This window comes from Solanum verrucosum, unplaced genomic scaffold, assembly GCF_900185275.1.
Source record: "Solanum verrucosum unplaced genomic scaffold, falcon-dt-bn FXZP01000101.1, whole genome shotgun sequence".
Taxonomy (NCBI): domain Eukaryota; kingdom Viridiplantae; phylum Streptophyta; class Magnoliopsida; order Solanales; family Solanaceae; genus Solanum; species Solanum verrucosum.
The window spans coordinates 1,085,076-1,105,865 of record NW_026020111.1 but is presented as its reverse complement, the minus strand read 5'-3'; the positions used below and the strand labels follow the sequence as shown (position 1 = coordinate 1,105,865).

Genomic DNA, 20,790 nt, shown 5'->3' with positions numbered 1-20,790 from the left:
ACAATTTTTTTTTTCCAAAATTTGAACAAAAATATGTGAAATGAATACCATGTGTTTAGATGCTCCATCGGAACAAGCCGTAGTTTGATAGTGACAAGTTTAATGGGCTATTAATATATAAAGTCAAGTCATAAATTTATTTTATTAAATAATATTAAAATATTATATCTAACTCGCACAACCACAGTTCCATTCAGTTTTTTTTTGTATATAACAAAATAACAAAAATTCGGGTAAAATTACATTTATTTTGTCCATCTTAAAGAAGAAAATAATATTTTTTTAACAATATTTTTACTTTTTTAGTATGATAAAAAATTGAGTATTTGTGTCATTTATGTCTCTAGTGAAAGATATTATGTATAGTTTTAAAGCATAAGTTACGTTTGTAAGTTTTCTATCTTGATTCAATTGATAAGTATTTTAATAATCTTTTTCTTTTTATGAATTACAGCTACATATAAAATAATTTTGAAATTTAAATTTTTCAATATAATTTGTTCATGAAATTTATTAATATTTCAGAAAAAAAAAGATAATTTGCTTAAAAAGAAGTTAATTTTCCCTTCTTAATTGAGACAAGAGGATAGTAGTATTGAGAATTAATTGGTAAATTTATCAAAATTTGCATAGTTTGACTTTCAAAAAGAAAATTATGACAAGTATTTAAGAATAATGAGAGTAATAAAAATCGCATTTTACTGTTTTAAAAAAAATGAAAATTTGAGTTCTAAAATTACTAAAAAATTGATTTCTTTAGTTAAAAACATTTTTAAAATTGTACTATTGGAAAAGCTAACTTGATTTTAAATTGTGAGGATTGAATATAGGGCATGTAAAAAATATAGTGAAGATTGAATAATAAATGGGGTGCATAAAATATGAATGAAGTTGATAATGTTTAAGCATTTAAAATTTATTATAGATAGTAAAATTGTAATGATATAAAGAGAATTGAGTCCACATTGTTACACATGTTTAGAGGCTATTGGTGAGGGAATAAGATAAGGCTACGTACATAATACAATACTATAATTGATAACGCACATTGTACAACTCTTCATAGCCATGATCGTCCTTCCATGGCTCTTCTATATAATAGAAAAAATATGGGCGTCTGGTCTATCACTTGACTCTACTTTCCGTAATTATTACTAATAGTAGTTTTACAGGAATTCGCTTTGAATACTTTGGGTTCATACAATAATGTACTACAAGATAACAATCACAAAATAAACTTCAAAAAGAAAGAGTAACTTTTAGGACGTTCCTTCAACAGTAACTAGTACTGGGAAACAAAAAGTAAGAAATTAACAAGGGAATGTTTAAATAGGCACCTAAAAAGAATTGAAGCATTCTCTCATGCATCTATAAACAATGAAGAAAATTTTGTAGTGAATGGAAAAAGGAACTGACTACTACTAGTTCCTACTTCCATCGCAGGGATTGCCTTATCCCAGTATAGATAAGTCCCAAAGACCGCCCTATCAAGCTAACCAGAAAAAATGAGATAGCATCGCTCAGCCTAGAAATGACAGTTCTTACCAACGGCATTGCAATATCAGCCAATTCAAGGAGAAGACTGTAGTAATATCTCCTGAAAGGGTAAAGCAAGACAACGACAGTAAGTAAATTATATTCAGGGCTTGCGAATGCCAACACATACAAAGACAAAGTGCACTGACAAGATCATTCAAACATGTTTTGGTGTATGATGTGGTCATCAGTAACAAGAGAATCTAATGATAATGGTTATACGGCGTATTTTTGTACAAGTTATAAGACTTAAAAGTCCATTAACTGTTAAGGCTTCAGAGGCTTGAGGTGCCAATATAATCAGTTGTGTAATAAAACCAACTAACTATACCCATCCAAAAACCAGAATATGTGAGACAACTTCTCGCAATACAAGACCAAATCTCAATAAACAGCATTAGAACTTCCAATCTTTCAGGCAATTCGAACTGCATATGATATTTGAAACATAAAAGCATCAACAAACATATATTTGTCTAATAACAAAGATTCTCATTATTTCATGGGGCTCAACAATATAAATCTGGACACCACATCTGATAGCTCCACGGAAAAGGGTGAAGCTATAGAAGCCCTAAAAAGACCGTCATCAAGGTTGCTGGCCTTCAATGATTTAAGATACTTATCGTGGAAGAAGAGCCCAAGAATTATGGCGAAGAGTGGGCCAAGTGTTTTACATATTTTATGATCCAAGCCTAAGTCCAAGAGGAGGAAGATTGGGGCCCACATGGAGCTCCAAAAGAGCTGAAAATTCTTCCGAAAAATGGGCTGAGAATCACGCCCAAAAGGGGCTGCTTAGGAGTGTGGTTTTTGGGTTCTAAAATTGACACTTCCCTTATTTTGTTAGGTAGTTTTAGGAAGAAGTGTGACATTAGTTTCTACTTGTTTTCCTAGTTTTATGTTTCTTAGTTTAAAGTTTCCTAGTTAGATTTTACTACTTATTTCCGTAAAAGTAGAATTTGAATTTCATGGTGTCTGCGAGAGAGGTACACATTGGGCCCTATATATAGGGGCATTACCTTTGTTTTTTAAGCACAACATTATTATTAATAGGGAAAAAGGACAAATATACCCCCGAACTATCGTAAATGGTATGCAAATACCCTCCGTCAAAAACTAAGCATATATACCCTTTATACTAACGGACATACACGTGTCAAAATCTTATCCACCGATCTGACATTTATCGACGGATAAGATTGAGTCATGTGTCCCTATTTAGTCTTCCGTTTCCGTTAGAGTGAAGGGCATATATACTCTAGTTTTTGGACGGCAGGGGCACCAATGTCTCAAAAATATGACGGAGGTATCTGCATACCATTTACGATAGTTCAGGGGTATATTTGTCCTTTTTCCCTTATTAATATTATTGAGAGTTATTTTCTTTACATGTTTGTATATTGGCTACTTGGAGTTTATCATCCAACCTTATAAGAACTACTCCCTCCGTCCACTTGTTAATTTGACTAATTTTCAAAGTTAAATTATATTACATTAATTCGATAATTTAAACAAAAAATTTAGATATTCAAAAACTATACGAAAAGTACTATAAATTGTAATTTTTTGCATATCAATATGATGAAAAAATACATCATAAAATATTAGTCAAAGTTATTGTTTGACTTTAAAAAAGGAAACCATGACAATTAAAAGTGCACGGAGGGAGTATTTATTTTGAGAGGTAAGATTAATTTGTGCATGATATCTATGGTTCTTACGCAATTAATTGAAGAAAGTAATTTTCCTATACTAATTATTGTCTCAATTAAGGGTCTAGATCACTTTCATCTAAGTTCTTGAATTGAAGCTGCTAGTAAACATGATTGGCCCTGATCCACTAATTAGGTCTACCACAAACAATAGGGTTCTTAGTAATTACTTTCGAGATGTAGGAATTTATTTCTCGAATTTTGCTCATCTTTGATCTTCATATTTTTGTTTTCGCATTATTTCCTTCTTTTTTAAAGTAAGTTGATTCTTATCAACATCTCTTAAGAAAATAAAAACAAACAACAGCCATTATTTTTACCAACAATTCCCCAACTGGTCAGCAGTAGAGCAAGTGTCCTGAACCTTACTATCATGTCATGTCCTTAGATTATCATTGCAATTCTGTCCACTTAGTGTCCCCAATTATCAATGTACTCTCTAGGTACACAATCATGCATTTCCCCTATATACTGTCACTACATTATCTTATAGATTTGTATTTATTAAAGACATCTCAGTTCCATCATCCATGAAGGGGTAAGGTCAGCGTACACTCTATCCTCCCCAGACCCCACAAGGGTATGTTGTTGTTGTATAGCAGTTCCAACATTGGGAATTAAGTTAATATTCTACTTAATCAAAAACTTTAAAGGTTAGTTGTAGAATTACAGTTCTAACATCGTGACTCAAGTATCACAATTAATGGACTAAAGTCCAAAAATTACCTAAATCACCCACAACTACGAACCTTGACAATCACCCAAGAAGATCCCAAGTACCAGGGCATCACAAGAAGAAAACCAAAATTGAAATACATAATTAAAAAAAAAGCATGAGAATGAAGGCTTCTACTTACCATCCAGTCAAGGCCCTAAGTTCCTTGGTGCGTTTAACAGGAATGGAGATTTGGTTGATCAAAATAGTACTTAATTGAGATAAAACAGGCTGAGTACTCATCACTCTAAGCTTCTTCCACCAATTATCATTTTGAACTTTGCTCTTGCTAGATTCCTCGATAAGCTGGTGTTGAAATGTGTACAAGTCAAACCGATCTTCATACATGGAGACAACTGCTTCCATGTTTTGATGCAACCATTGGTTCATAGCTGCCTGTTAAAACATTTCAAAATGCAATTATTCATCACTAGATCAATATGTTATCAATTGCAAAATGCATGTCCTCTGATACAGCCGCTGGCTTATAGCTTTAGACTTCAAAACAATTGTGATTTTACAAGAGTATCATTTGATATAGAAAATAAAATAAAAACATCACACAAACCCAAATAACAAAACATGTAAGCTAAATGGAGGGAGTAATATTTTGCTTGTCTGACGACAGGGGCGCTGGAAGTGTTGCGTTCCGGAAAAAAGTTATGCACTTCTGATGGCTACACCGTAAAAAAGAATCAATTTTGGAATTTTATTTTACCTTTTTCAACGGCTTTAACTGGAAAATCCAGAAATTGCATTGTAGTACACAATTATTATTTTGAAGGCTACCATACAACCTGTAAATTTCAATAAACAAGCATGACATAAAACACACCCAAAGCACGTCTAACATTGTTCAATTAACTTTGAGATAGCCTGTCAATCGAAAAGGTAGAACAATATTACTTCCTCAGGTTCAATTTGTTTTACTTTTCTTTTTAGTCCGTTTCAAAAAGAATGTCTTTTTCCTTTTTTGCTACTCTTTATTTTCAACTTTCCACATGACATGTTTACGACCACGAGATTAAAGGAAACTTTGCTACATTCTATGTATCTTTAGTTTAAGACCACAAGATTCAAAAGCCTACTTTATTTTAACTCAATGTCAAGTCAAAACCAAACAAACAAATTGAAACAAAGGAAGTATTATTTTTTGTTTTTTTGGACCACTTGCTATCGAATGGAAAATAATATTTTAATAGACTGATGAGCAGGGCATCAAAATTCGTCGGGAATATTTACCGATGGAAGGCCTTAGGGAAGTACCAACGGCATCTTATTTCCACTGAAAATTCATTCAGGCGAGTTGATTTCCAAGCTGTCAAAAAAATCTTATTTCCGAAGGCTTTTCTACCACTTCCTCCGTCGAAAATCCCAGAAATTCAAGCAGTGAAAGTAACTGGAGTTGATATGTTTTTTTTTTTAAGAAGAAGAAGAAGAATTGGAGGTGACATGTGAAACTTTAATTAATCCTTATTTTCATCCACCGAACTCCTGCTACCTCCCACCAACATAGGTACCACGTAATTCTACCTACCAAGGGTTATGCAAATAGGAGAAATCATCTAGTTTTTTGTATCTGCTGGAATTTAAGCCCTGATATCATAGATTTACAACTCACTTCCTTGACCACTAGGCACACCCTTTAGGTGCAGATGGAGAAGAATATATAAGAAAGAGAAAATACAATTCCAAGTGAAGATAAATTGTGTATATATACAAAGAGGGTCAATGATTAACAAATAAAAGAATGTGTTTGTAGCCAGGGAGAAGTTTAATACCTCATTGCGTAATTTCTGAAGTGCTCGGGTTGACAATGTACATAAACTCAACCCAAGGTTGTTCATTTCATTTGACATACTACTATCAACAGATATAAGCTCCAAATACATACTTGCAATCCCATCTGCCAACATTATAACCAAATCCTCCAGTACAGAAACTCCGTGCTCCATAAACAAGCTATCATTATAAAAGCCAGGTTTCCTGCCATGATAGACAATAGAGAACATTAAGACATTTTTGGGATAAATTTATTTTGGTTGGGAATCCAAACTCCACAGGGACATCAAACAATACCAACTGCAAGGAGAACATACGAAGCAGTAATAGGCCACAACTTTGGTTCTGTTTCAGTTTAAGCTACACTTTACTGCTGCTAAGGTGACAAGTTGGAAGGACTAATAAAGTCTGCACATACTTCAATTATGATCATGAATATTCAATCTGTTAAGTGTCTCATCAGTCAATAAAGACAACATATTTTTAGTCAACCACTTGGCAACTGGAATGCAATTCTGCATAGATCCTACTGTCTTACTTGAAATCCACTGCAATAATGTCTGCCAAAGTAAAAGTTATTCATTCTACTATACTTTTTTTCTTCTTGACAAGTTATTCACACTATTTTAGAGACCACACCCGATGAACTTTTGGGTGTACCTCCCCGTCTACATAAAGATAAGTCAATTATGTCTGGGAGCTAATTGGTTTGGCGAGCATTGGGTTCTGAAGGAGCGAGAATGGTACAAGTATGTCGTCGACAAATGGGGAAACTTCTCGTTCACCTACTTCAGTGAGCGAGTTGCCACAGACCCAATCTAACCTTCTTGTTTATCCTTCTCATAGTATGGATTCTTGTGTAGGTACAAGACCCTCGGATGGAGGAACGCAAGCATTAATCAAGGAGCCTACTCTTAATAATGAGAAGATTATGATAGTCTCATTGAGCAGCCAGCTTGAAGTGTTTTCCAACATATTGAGGGGAATTTCACCCCAAGGTAAAGAAAATGCTTCTTCTGAAACTTCAAGGTACAATAGTTTAACTTAACACTTACACATATTGAATGAACAAAGTGCGAGCGGTAGCTTGTCTTTATGCGAGCTTAATGATTCTTTTCCACGTGTTGATAATGTCCTTGTTGAGAGAGTTCATACACTAGTTGATCTTATCATGACCGAATTGATTCTTCTTGCAAGATCGACTTGTGTCCACCTAGTGTTGATACTTGTGTTTTGGATGATATTGCATTGTAATGTAAAACTTGTTTGATCAACTTGTTTGTGATTCTAGTCCACTAATTGAGGAATTTAGTCATGTGATTAATGAGCCTCAAATTAGTGATGATATCATAAAGTTGATCATTTGAAAAGGAGGGACTCTTTGAGCCTATCTCTTGTGGAAGATCCTATTACTCGTTCTTCTCACAGAGGTCATATGATTGAAACTGCCTTGGAAGATGACATTTGTCTTTTTGAGAATGGGATTACATGTTTTAATTCTTCATCATTGATTGATCATTCTCTCTTGAAGTACAATATCTTATTTGAAGTTGATGAGATCATTCTAATGGTGTGATATGTGATGGTAATGTAGCTCGTCTTGAGGGCTATAACTTGTATGATAACCCACTATGATATGTTGAGAAAGAAGATGATGCTTGTTTTCAAATGGTTACTTCTTTGAGTGTTCCAATTCTTATAATGTGATTGATGATGTTCTTGAATCTAATAGTGATATTACAAATGAGGACACTCAGAATGAAGTTATTTTGTGTGACACCTTTCTTTATTATCTATTAGCATATGATTATGTTCGTATTTGTTTGAGGGTATATCTTATGTGAGGAGGGAATTAAATGGGGTGATTGGGTATTTTGGACCAAGATGTGAGGCTATGCTTTCCTTTTACCCCCGGTGACACTTTTAAAGTGTGTGAGTTAGTATCGTACCACCTTGGAAATGGTATTGTCTTGAAATTGAGGATCGTATGTGCTTCATGTCTACTAGAACTAATGAGGTTGTACCATTGGTGCTTTTATGATCTTATTTCATGATCTAAGGGATAGCCAAGTTCTGTGTGTGCGCTTTATGTGAGGCCTTTTTTTTTAGAATAGTTGATACTTGGTTATATCACATCCTTGGCATGTTGGTAGGTTTGTGGTATCTTATGCTAACCCTCATGCTATGAGATCCTAGTTGTTGTTTATCTTTTCTATGGTTTTGCAAGGTTTGGATTTGAGGATGAATCTTTTTCAAAAAGGGAGAATGATGCAAGCAAGCTTCATCAAAGTCGAGCTAAGGAGTTCGTAGGCTTTTCGTCGAGTTGCTACTTTAGAGGCTTAGAGGGTGCTTGGAATGAAGGCATGAAGCTTAATAACAGGCTAAAGTGGAAGTGCAAGGGAGAAGGGAGAAAGGGGCTATGTATACAAAGAGGTTATTCTTATAACACATGCCCTCGTGACTAAGAAAACTAAGGCCCTTATTTCATTAAAGGTATTTTTGTAATAACCATTATTAGTCTTTACTCTTTAGTCCTAGTCTAGTCTAATAAATACTACATAATGTCATTTTATTAGGTAGATTATGTTGATTGATGAACTGTGTGAGACTCTTGTGAGAGTTGAGGCTATGTCCTTTGTTGCTAAACAATACTGATGGGATTGCTTTCTTGGGAATCATTCCTCTTGAGGGTCATCTTAGAGGAAGATTACTTGTTTGAGGAATTTTTCTCTTAAGGGTGTCTAAGAGAATTGGTGTTTGTTTTGGATTCATAATTGACGGTTTTAGTTTCTATAGCTATTGTTGTCAATTAATTTTCTTTCTTGTGTCATTCTATCTTTCTTTTGTTTTATTGTTCTTAGTTTAGGGTTTCTTCCACATTCAATATTGTATCACCTTGCCAGAGAAAATTCTTTGTTCATTATCATTGACTGGCATGGAGAACAGGGACATCATGTAAGTAAGTAAAGCATCTAAAACATTGTTGACATGTGTCACTCTACCTCCTAGGGACAGGTATTGGCTCTTCCAGTTGACAAGCTTCTTCTCACATTTCTCCAAAACAGTGTTCCCTTTGATCTACTCTCTTTTTTAAAACTGTTTGAAGATCCTAAAAAACACAGATACCTTTTGATTTACTCTTAGATCCCAAAGGCATAACAAGATATACAGTTGGTAGCTCTCCTACGTTACCCCCCAAAATATTGGCTAAACTGATGATATCAGGTATCTCATTTACTTTTACTGGGTAAAAGCTTTTACCCCAGTTGATGTGAAGTACTGAGAATGGGAAATAGAGTGTCATCAGCATATCGAAAATGGGATGGCCAAACCTTGACTATCACCAATCTTCGGCTCTTAGCATGAAAACCCCTTATCCACATGTTTGTTTGGGTCGTCCTTAACTTGCCATTAAGACCCTCCATTGCCAAAACAAAAGGGAAAGGGGACAAAGGATCCACTTGCCTAAATACTCTCTCAGAAGAAAGGCTATGCCTCATCACCAGCTAATAGCCTATTAGCCTTTGATCTTGAATTTCCTCTAACTCAGTCAGTTGACTAAGGATATTTTGTTTTTGTAACCCCAAATTACCCTGGATAGTTCTCCTCCATTCTTTAAGTTTCACTTTCAGAGCTTTTATTTTGAAAGCTAAGATGTATCTGTTTTACCAACACAAGCACAAGATCCCACCAAGCTTTAACTCTTTCGTTGAAATTTTTGGTCTGTAACCATCACCAATTCTCAAATTTGAAAAAAGAATTAGTCCTCTCCCAGTTGCCACATTCAAGGACTATAGGACAGTGATCAGAAGTGAATTTGTGCAGGACTGATTGTTTAATGTTTCTAAAAGAGATTTCCCACTCTTCAGATATCAGGAATCTATCAAGTCTAGCAGCTATATCATGGCCTTCCCCTTTCCTCCAAGTGAAATTACTGCCTGGCGCCTGCTAATTGTACATCCAGTAATGCCGTATCTTCTATGCATTCAGAAAAATCATTCATGGCTTTGTTGAATCTAGTAAAATTCTTTTTTTTAAGCAAAGTTCAACAAGCCATTTGTTCAAAGAGATTTAGGAACACCTCATAAGCTTTTTCAAGACATCAAAAGCTCCAACAGACAGTTCGAAATGAAAGAATCATACAGGCAACTCATTCTGCTAAAAGTACACATACATGAATATAGCAGGAATATTGTTGGCAGCAGGGTTAGTGACGACTAGCTCTTAGCCCAAAGAAAAGGTAAACAAACAAAAAAAATAAGAACAAGAACTACATTGTTCATTGTACATTCACGACTAAGAGAAACAAGGGCTGATTTTCTTACCTGAGAGAACCAAAGCTAAGAACACAAATAAATTCAGCAAATAGATGCTCCTTCCCTGACTTTATGATGTTCGTCAGGACTCCATATCCATTTAAGTTATTAACTGCTGAAGAAAGACATTCCTGACAATGTAATAGAAAGAAGAAAGATCTAAATAATACAGACTTGCAGCCTTATGTTCTTTCCCAAAATATAAATACATATTTCAAGTCATACCGTGTTAGTTTTGCCATTTTGCAGAGCGAGTTCCTCTTCAAGCCAAGTAACACATAAAGGCTGGCACAACTTCTGAATGACATCATTAAAAATGCCCAGAGAGTCATCTTTGCCGAAGGTAACAGCATTCGCAGAAATATTATCTACCTGTTAAGGTGTAGACCATTATTAAAGACAGAAAAGGAAAGGAAAAACAAAAGTGAACTATAAAGCCAACACTTCTGCTCTTCCATCTTCTCTTACGCTGATGTGAAACATTAAAATACTAATGTCCCAGTACCACAGAAATCTTATCATGGACACCAAAATACTGACTCAAAAATATTGATAAAAAAGAAAAAAGCTTCATCCAATAGGAGTGCAAAACTATACATCAATGCCATATATTAAGAAATTAACCTTGGTCTTAAGTCCTGACAACCAGAAAAAAAAATGGACCTTAGGAGATGGCTCATGAGGCTATAACTCATATCCTCAATCAATGTGAGATTGTAACACCACATCTGGAGAGTGGATGATATTACATGGGAGCACAACAATGGAAACCCAACAACAGGGATGCACAAGACTTTGCTACCATGTTAAGAAAAATGAACATTAGACCTTAATCCAAAAAGCTAGCTTATGGGATGAGAATTGTCCAATACAAAGTAAAGAGACTAGCTCATACCCCAACCAATGTAGGACTCATGAGTCAACTGTACGTGTGTTTTTTTAACAAGGTATGAAAGCCAAATGCTCAAACCCATTCATGTTGTATTACCCTATTTTCAACCCCCATGTTATGTTATCCGCACTCCAAGTGTCCATCGTGGAGCTTGCGAGGAATAGTAAAACCGGTATACCACTCCACTTTTAAGAATGGTTGAATCCTAAGTGTACTTTCAGTAAGATTATGAAGGATCTAGTGCATGCTGTTTTCTTCACGAGACAAATTCATATGTACCTAAATTGTTTCACTATGCTCCACTTGTTTCATGAGTGAATGACTCTAGTTTAAAGTATCACCAAGATATTTTATCTAATAAGGCAATGATAGAGACAGTGCCTGCCTCTTTCTTGAGCAACTGAAAAGACGCCCACAACAGCCTTAACCTTGGACCTTGGGCAAGGGTGGACAAATTTGAAGGTTGTTTTCCACGGTTCTGTTCAAATTCAATAGCACCAAGATCCACTTGTTTTATGGAAGACAGAGAATTCATCATTTTTTCTTTTACGACATCCCATGCAAATTCTATGCTGATGCGATCATTGTTTCTCCTCACACTGCAGTTAAACATGGAAAAGAATTAACAATGAAAAGTGATACATAGATCTAACAATTAAAATGTTACATGGATCAAACATTGTCGAAAGACTGCAAAGCACCTTCACTTAACTAACAATACCACTTAAAAAATGCACTGGTCTAATAACCATTCTTACCTACCCAAAGAGGACATCCTGTCAGGGTCCACATCTCCATTTTGGATCTTTCCTCCAGTATCTAAAGGAGAATTTTTTTCAGTAGGTATTATTCCAGCTATATATGTAAGGACTATGCTGCTCATGAGAAGCATATGGTCAATGGTAGGAACCCATTCAGAAGTTACTATAGCATCAGCATCAACAAGAGAAGCGAGGCAAAAGCAACTCTTGCAACTTTGCATTTTTGATCTTCTCTCCAACTTCATTAAGTACGGAGTAATGACCTTCCAAATGCTCGATGATGGAAAGTGAGATATTTTACAACTCCCAAAGAAAAAACCCCTGAGCCATAGATTGTGAGTATCAGACATTACTGATTACTGAAATAAAATTTCTTTCTTTTTAAAAAAAAAATGGGAATGACCTTATTATATTGATGGCTATGCAACAGGAAATAAGAGGAAAGCCTGTCTATTCAAACATAGAAGCCGAAATTTAAACTCCATAACTAACTCTAAGGGAAAAAGAAGCTTTAGAGTGACACGGTCTTTGGGCTATGTTTTATAATTTTATCTTCTTTTGCAACTATATCCATAGAAATCTGGTTACCTTTATCTCAAAAAATAAATATCCAGAGAAATCTAAGTGGTCAGATCAGGAAACAAGACCTGTTCATCAACATAGGTGAGCTTTTCGGCATGAAGAGTTGTTGTTTCAAGAGCTGTCCACTGTCCAGCAGCTTAAAACTTGATGTGAAAGCCACCTGTCCTGCCATCTGTAATTTTGTTTTCTTAGTAAAAAGATTCAATTGATTTTTCACATACTGCAAGATGCTCACATGACCTTGACTTCCAAAGCAACAACTGCATAACAATAAATGATAATCAATTACAACGATGAACATCCAGTCACTACAAAAAGGTATCCTAATATTTTCATTCCTTTTCCACGTGGTGTGCTATGTTACATGTTTTACCTTTTTTCTTTTGTACAACAATGACATAACTAGTGTTATCCCACAAGTGAGGTATGGGGAGGGTAGGATGTACCAGACCTTACCCTACTTTTGTAGGGTAGAGAGGTTGTTTCCGATAGACCCTTGGCGCAACAGGAAAAATGAAGAATAAGATACTACATGAATACTAACTAATACTACTAAGAGCCTGTTTGGATTGGCCTAAAAGTTGGTCAAACCTACTTTTAAGTCATTGTTAGCTTTTAGGAGTGTTTGACAAAGTTTAAAACGACTTTAAAAAAGTTAAAAGTTAAAAGTTAAAAGTAGATACTCCCCTACTTTTCATTTTTTTAACGTAAAAGTTACTAAAGTTTGACTTTTAAAAACTACTTTTAAAAAGCTACTTTTTTAAGTTAAGCCAAACGGGCTCTAAATAAGGAGAAGAGGAGATTGACACCTTGCCTCTCCCAAATAAAGTACGACAACACTTACTACCTACCACCCTTCTACCCTTATTCTCGACCTCCATATCATTCTATCTATGATCCTCGATAACTTAAAATGTGTCATGTCCTATCTAATCACCTCCCTCAAGTTCTTCTTGCCTATCTCTACCTTTCCTAAAACCTATTATAGTCAACTTCTCACACCGCCTTACTGGTGCATCCGTGCACCTCCTCTTCACATGCACGAACTATCTCAGCACTGCTTCCCTCGTCTTGTCTACCACGAAGGTCACTCCCACCTTATCTTTTATAACCTGGATCATAATCTTATCTCCTCTAGTATGCCCACACATCCATCTGAGCATTCTCATCTTTGCTACCTTCATCTTCTGATCGTATGTGTTCTTGACTAACCAACATTCTGCCCCAATATGATAATATAAGTCTAACCACTACACTGTAGAACTTACCTTTAACCTTGGTTACACATTCTTATCACAAAATAACCCAAATGTGAACCTCCATTTCACCCACTCCGCTCCAATATGATATGTGACATCATTATCAATCTCCCTGTTAATTGGATCATAGACCCAAGATACTTGAAACTTCCTGTCTTGGGGTATGACTTGTGTATCTATCTTCACTTCCACCTTCGCTTCATGTGTTTACATCCTTGAAACTTGCACTTTAGATACTCGATTTTAGTCTTGCTTAACTTGAAATCTTTAGATTCTAGAGATTGTTTCCAAACTTCTAGCCTATTGCTAACTCCATCACGAGTCCCGTCAATCAATACTATGCCATATGTGAATAACATACAACATGGTACCTCCCCTTGAATATGGTACGTTAATCTGCCTATCACTAAGACACTTTTTTTCTTTTGTATTTGGATTAAATTACAAGGCAGCTTAACATATGAGAGTAAGTGCATTGTTGCTCCTAATTTGCAGAAAGCAAAAACATGACTATGCAACTTTCATAGTGTATGAATGAAGCATGTCCTCACCATACATATGAATTCCAACAAGAAGAAAAAAACAATGAGTTTTGTCTTCTTTTATACGCCACTGTATGCTAGGGTGTCCAATTGGACACCCTTCATCGGAAAAAAATACCGCATATACAAGTAAAATGATACACGAAGTGATTAAATAACATATTTTGGACACCCTTGGCATAATAGGTTGTTATAGCCTAGTGGTTTATGATGTCTTGAATGTGTGTTTAGACATCTTTAATGAGTTAGTGCTTGCGTGTTCAAATCTCACTTGCAACAATATTTTTCCCTTTTTAAAGAGAGCTTTCGTTGTTTAATTTTTGGACCCTCTTCGTGAAATTCCTGTGACAATAGAGTTAATCAAACTTCCGTACAATTCCAAAGCATTAGACAAATGAAACTTGTATCAAATTACATTTGTCCGGCCTAAATATGACCTGTACAAATTGTAAATGAAGCTTAGAAAGGCTAAACGACCACTTGCATACTTAAAACAAATGAACTATCATAGGATATCAAAATACAATACAAATGTATGCATAAAAAGAAGTAGCATTCTAGTTCCCCGCATGTTTGGGTTGTACTGTTCACAAAGTATATTACACTTCACCATAGCATCTACTATACCAACAAAAAATTTACTTCACCATATTAATAAACCTCCTCACGTATCATATTCACCTCAACAAACAAAATGCACAACATTTATACAATCAGACAGAGCATTGAAGAACATATACTCTCATCAGCAACAGCGATACACATATCAATGATTTTCTAGCGGAATGCAGAATCCTTAGAACTCTAAAAACTCATTACTTAAATGTCTAAAAGCTCAATCCATGCGAGCAGAATAAAACCCTAGATATCATAGAGGGAGAGGAGCAAAACGGAGAAAGCGATTGTGAAAGCAGTGGTGGGAACGAAGCTTACTGGATTGGAAATGTGCGTACCTGGAGTGATGGATGGACCAAATACCGCACAGGAGGATAACCACCACAATGATATACACATGAATACCAAAAGTCAAATACCGCACACTCCCTTTATTTGTGTTTCCTTTTTTTTCTGCTTATTTATTTGGTTTGCTTTAGTTGGAGCGGCTGCTGATTCTATTTTATGCTCTCTTGATCCATCCAATTGAAAATACATATTTATGTGGTAAACTGAGAACAAAATATATAATAATGGTACTATACAAAAAAGGAAAACAAATAGTAATGGGAAATATTAGGTAGAGAGTATTATTTAATCTCTTTTTAAGTGTGTATTTCACAAGGGTGAAGATACAAATAATGCTTTTACAACCTTTGTTAAATACGTTTTGTAAAATAGTTAATTAATACAATAAATAGATACATTACGTTAGAAATAGATTAAGAGAAATACCCACAATTAAATGGATTTGTAATACTCCCCCTTAGATGTTTATAGATAATGTGTCTTGTTAAAACCTTACTAGAAAAAATTCAATGGAAAAAGGCCTAGTGAAGGAAAAAGATTACACATATTTTGTAATACGTCTTGAGTGATGTCTCATTAAAAACCTTACTAGGAAAATTCAATAGGACAAAACCTTGGTTAAGGAAAAAAGAGTACAGCACGTATTTTACTACCCTTGATTAAAAATTTATTTGATATCTTGGAGATGGAGTATTTCAATCTTATATCTTGGTTTCTCAAATATTGACGTTGGCAATGTCTTAGTGAATAAATTTGCAAGATTATCACTCGAACAAATATTGAACATTTATCTCACTATTTTGTTGAAGATCATGTGTGAAAAATAACTTGGGTGAAATATGCTTTGTTTGGTCTCCTTTGATATATCCTTCCTTTAATTGAGTTGTGCAAGTAGCATTATCTTCAAACAATATTTTGGAATTTTTGTTTGCACAGAAAGACCACATAATTGCAAAATGTGTCGAGTCATTGATTTCAATCATACACACTTTCGACTGGCTTCATGAACGACTATTATCTCTGCATGATTTGAAGAAGTAGCAACTATTGTTTGCTTCATTGAACGCCATGATATAGTTTGTAACACCCCGAAAATGCTAACAAGAGTCGCATGTCGATAAACCACTGCTTAATTATTACAATATGTTTAATTCTCATTTTGGGAACTTGAAATAATGTTATATTTGCAACCTTGCTTAAAATAATTGTCATCGTAATTTAATGTATTGTATGGGGGTATTTGCGTAATGGTTTTAATTAGAAATATGTATAGCTTTAAAAGGAGGTGAAGGATATATATATAGGTGTATATGTATGCATTTGGGCAGCACACAAGTATTTGGGCAACCAACTTTTATGGACAGTTGTGTATATTATAAGCACCTCTTGTGTTACTATATTTTGACACCTCCTCTTAGGAAATTCGTCTCACCTAAAGTATAAGTCCCTTAGAACATTATCTAACCTGTTGTTCTTCAAAATCACAAGAGAAAATCTTGGTCCTTTTGGATGGAAATCGAGTTACACTCTTCTCTTTAGTAAGTGGTAAAACTTGTTTTTGAGTTGGGTAGCATTTAGTAGATTAAGCATATCTCGTTCTATAGAACTTTGTTTACTGTGAATAAATATGATTTGGAAAGATAATTCGTATATGTACAACTCTTATGTTTATGTTAAACTCTAATTTAGTTGTTATGGATTCGAAATATGGGACGCATCATAGGACAAGTTCTGTCCAGATTTTGAAGTTTGAAATCCTGTATGGATAACTGTTAGTGTTTTGAATATATCTTTTTATCCAAAATACATTTTGCGGTAATTCTTGGTTGTTTGCAACCTTAAGAGAGGTACCTACATCTTTCATGAAGAGTATACAGTTCAGTTTTGCCGTTTGCCATTTCAAATCTTAGTTGCGACATGATGCACTAGGATGGCCAGAATTTACTGTTTGGAAGCATAGTCGTATTTGTACAGGCTAGCTTACTTGTGATGATAACCCTATTTTACGTCATAATTATTGAGCTGCTAGAAAGTAAATAAGTTATTGAATTCATTTTTTTAAGGTTACATATCCTCGTGTACAAGTTGAAGACTTTGATACGCTGCTAGGTCTACGATTTGACTCGTGGAGTTTTGTTGGACTGTTTTTGTGCTAAAGAACTGAGGTTTGTGTATAAACTTATACTTGTACTCTTTTTACCTACTGGTATATCTGAAAGTTATCTTGGTACCTTGGTTACCTCTTGTCATTTTGCATTGTCGTATTGGTATTCTTTAATACATTAAAGACGCTTATGTAACTCGCCCACTTGTACGGATTGTTTGATCACTTAGCACTCTTGTTGGGACCTTGTCCTTCTTGTGGCTGTGACTTTGTCACTCTTGGCATGCCTCTTGGTTCGGATCATTTGTCATCTTGACTCTGGATTTTTAGTTCGTCTTAAGAATGGAAGTTGTCCATTTTAAGTACGAACTAGAAAGCCATTTTTTAATATGGTTCTTGGTTCTCTTGATTATTGGGTTTTAACCCTTCTTGATACATGCTCATGCTCGGTGTGACGACATGATGTATATATTGGGTGAGCCTTGTTATTGAATCTCTTGAAAAGTTGTGCTATGAGCATTCTTGACATTTGAACCTTTAAATATTGAACTTGATACTCCTTGTATATTGTTTACTTGATTTACTGATTTTGTTTCGATCGTGCTGCCCTTGACTTGAGAATGATAACTTGGTGAATTTAAGGGCTCCAAACCTATAGTTTGTACACCACTATGCTATATGCTTAGCGATAGTTGTTTCTATCGTAGGGGTTGTTCGCGATGATGCTTGAAGCTGGCCATTGATGATGGAGATTTTGAAAGCCTTAAGGAAGATCACATTTGCATATAGGCATATATATTTTGTATAACCTTGGGACTTGTACATGTTCTTTGTGCTGTATATTTACAGGAGATTTTGAGGGCTGATTTAGTCATGTCACCATGGGTTGTAATATAAGTATGATTATACGTTTTTATCTTTTTGGGGTGTGTAAACCCTAGTCTTGTAATATACTAATTTGATATATGTCTTGAAAGTTGTGTGAAGCATGAATCGGCTGATTTCGATACTCGGAAGCTTGTAATATTCTTGTTATTTCACCCTCGAGTGTGAGGTTAGCATATGCATGAAGATCTGGTCGGTTAATTGCTTAAATGTTATATTATTTTTTTTGGAGATCGTTATGAATCTAATCCCTCTACTAGATTAAAATCAGTATGTCCTTATTAATTGGTTTTAAATGTCGCAAGTATTTAATTAGATTTCTTGTTTAAGTAGTGCTATCGTTTTGAAAGGATCGCTACATAGATGTACCTCCATATGTGAATAAATAGTCTGTCTGAGATCATGCTTTATATGGGTTAGACAAATATTTTACATCTGCGTAACCGATCAATTATGACTTTGATGCATTAATATTAGAATACAACAATCACATATCAATTGTTCCTTGAAAACATCTGAATATATGCTTAACATCTTTCCAATGTCTTCTTGTTGGACATAAGTTGAATCTCGCCAATAAACTTACTGCGAAATAAATATCTTATCTGATATTATTGGCAAGGTACATTAGTGCCCCAATAACACTGAGATATGGAGTTTCATCAGCAAGAAGTTCTTCATCATTTTCTTGAGTCGAAATGGATCTTTATTTATATCAAGGGATCTCACAACCATTGGGGTACTCAATGAGTGTGATTTATCCATGTAAAGTCATTTCAAAACCTTTTTAGTATATGTTGATTGATAGATAAATATCTCATTTTCTAGATGTCCAATCTGAAGTTCAAGACAAAATTTTGTCTTATCAAGATCTTTCTTCAAACACTCAATAACTTTTGAAAATTCTTTAGGAGTTTCAATGATGTTCAAGTCATCAACATAAATAAATATTATTATAAATTCAGATTTTGACATTCGTATAAAAATACAAGGACAAATAGGGTCATTCTTATATCCTTCCTTTAGCAAATATTCTTTAAGACAATTATACCACATTCGCCCTAATTGTTTCAATCCATATAAAAAAAATTGAAGATTTATTGAACAAGTTTCTTTTGAATTTTTATATGCTTCAAGCACTTAGTGCTTCAGGGATTTTCATAAAAATATTGTTGTTTAGTGAGCCTTATAAATAGACTGTGACAACGTCCATTAGATGTATTTTAATCTTTTCATTAACTGTCATATTTATTAGATACCTGAAGGTAATTCATCTACCACAGGAGAATATGTCTCCTCATTATCAATGTTAGGTCTTTTGTGAAAATCTTTGTGTCACAAGTCATGCTTTATATCTTACAACTTTATCATTTTCATTGCGTTTTTGCACAAAAATTCACTTGTACCCCACTGGTTTGACACCTTCAAGTTCGGACTATTGGTCCGAAAACTTCACGTTTTTCGAGTAAAGCCAGTTCTGTGTGAATTGCTTCCTTTCATTTTGACCAATCATCTCTATGTCTACATCCATAGACAGATCTTGGTTCCAAATCCTCATCTTGTTGCATTATTTCAACTGCAATATTATAGGCAAAAATATTATCCACCAAAATATTCTTTCGGTTTCACATTTTTCTTATCGAAACATAATTTATTGAGATTTCTTTATTCTCATTATTTTTTGATACATGGACCTCCTAAGTGGTGTCATCATTTATTATGCCTCGGAGCTCTTCATGAGTAATTTCCTCCATATTATGATCATCTTGATAATTTATTTCTTTCTTTTTTCGAGGAATATTATCCTTGAAATCAATTGGCCTACCACGTTTTAAGTGTGGTCCAAACTCATTTGCCTTAATATTTTGTTCTATCGGGATATCAACTCGAACTTGAGCAATAACAACTGGGATATATGATTTAGTAACTCATGGAAGGTTAGTAAATGCAAATAAATCGTCTTTTGAACTTTTTGGTCACATTGATTTGTTCGAGGAACTAAACGAGATACTGAAAGTGAATTTCAGTCTATCTCATTTCCCAACTGATTTTGCTCTCCACCTAATGTTGGGTATACTGATTCATCAAAATGGCAATCATCAAATTTTATCGTAAATAAATCTCCAGTTCTAGATTCCAAATATTTTATAATAGAACAAGATTCATACCCAACATATATCCTCAACCTTCTTTGGAGACCCATCTTTGTGCGTTATGGTGGAGCAATTAGAACATAAACTGCACAATCAAAGATTCTAAGATGAGAAATGTTTGGCTCCTCATCAAAAACTAATTGCAATTGGGATATATCATGATAATTGATTGACCTTATGCGCACAAGTGTTGCTGCATGCAAAATAACATGTGCCCCATATTGAAACAAGAAACTTTGTCCTTATCAACAATGATCTAACTATCAATTGAAGACGTTTAATCAATGACTCTGCTAGACCATTTTATGTATGAACATGTGCAACATGATGTTCAACTGTTATTACAGTGGACAAACAATAATCAGATGTTAACTCACCAACATTATCAAGAAAAATTATTTTTATTGCATAATCTGTAAATTGTGTTTTTAACCTTATTATTTGAGCCAACAACCTCGCAAAAGTCATATTGCGAGTTGATAATAAGCCCACGTATGCTTATCTTGTATCAAGATCATATAAAATTTAAATGGTCCAAGGGTGAATAGATCCACATATATCACCCTATATTCGTTCCAAAATGCAGGG

At 34.6% G+C, this 20,790-nt stretch overlaps 1 protein-coding gene across 1 annotated transcript; it reads right to left on the bottom strand.

Moving 5' to 3' along the window:
* Positions 1-1,279: 1,279 nt before the first annotated feature.
* Positions 1,280-15,122, bottom strand: LOC125825528 (uncharacterized). The gene is made up of 9 exons (XM_049504853.1): positions 15,031-15,122; positions 12,362-12,556; positions 11,712-12,035; positions 11,339-11,552; positions 10,287-10,433; positions 10,071-10,192; positions 5,745-5,949; positions 4,106-4,359; positions 1,280-1,597 (listed from the first exon to the last, which is right to left on the bottom strand). The coding sequence occupies exons 2-9, from the start codon at positions 12,466-12,468 to the stop codon at positions 1,429-1,431; spliced, it is 1,542 nt and encodes a 513-aa protein (XP_049360810.1). The 5' UTR covers positions 12,469-12,556; positions 15,031-15,122; the 3' UTR covers positions 1,280-1,428.
* Positions 15,123-20,790: the final 5,668 nt, after the last annotated feature.

Excerpts from the sequence above, each read along its gene's own strand:
- LOC125825528 (XM_049504853.1), bottom strand. The coding sequence starts at position 12,468 with ATGGCAGGACAGGTGGCTTTCACATCAAGTTTTAAGCTGCTGGACAGT. Across the intron at positions 12,036-12,361 it reads TCACCTATGTTGATGAACAG|GGGTTTTTTCTTTGGGAGTT; the intron begins GTCTTGTTTCCT and ends TCTATGGCTCAG. Across the intron at positions 4,360-5,744 it reads TTCAGAAATTACGCAATGAG|GCAGCTATGAACCAATGGTT; the intron begins GTATTAAACTTC and ends ATGTTTTAACAG.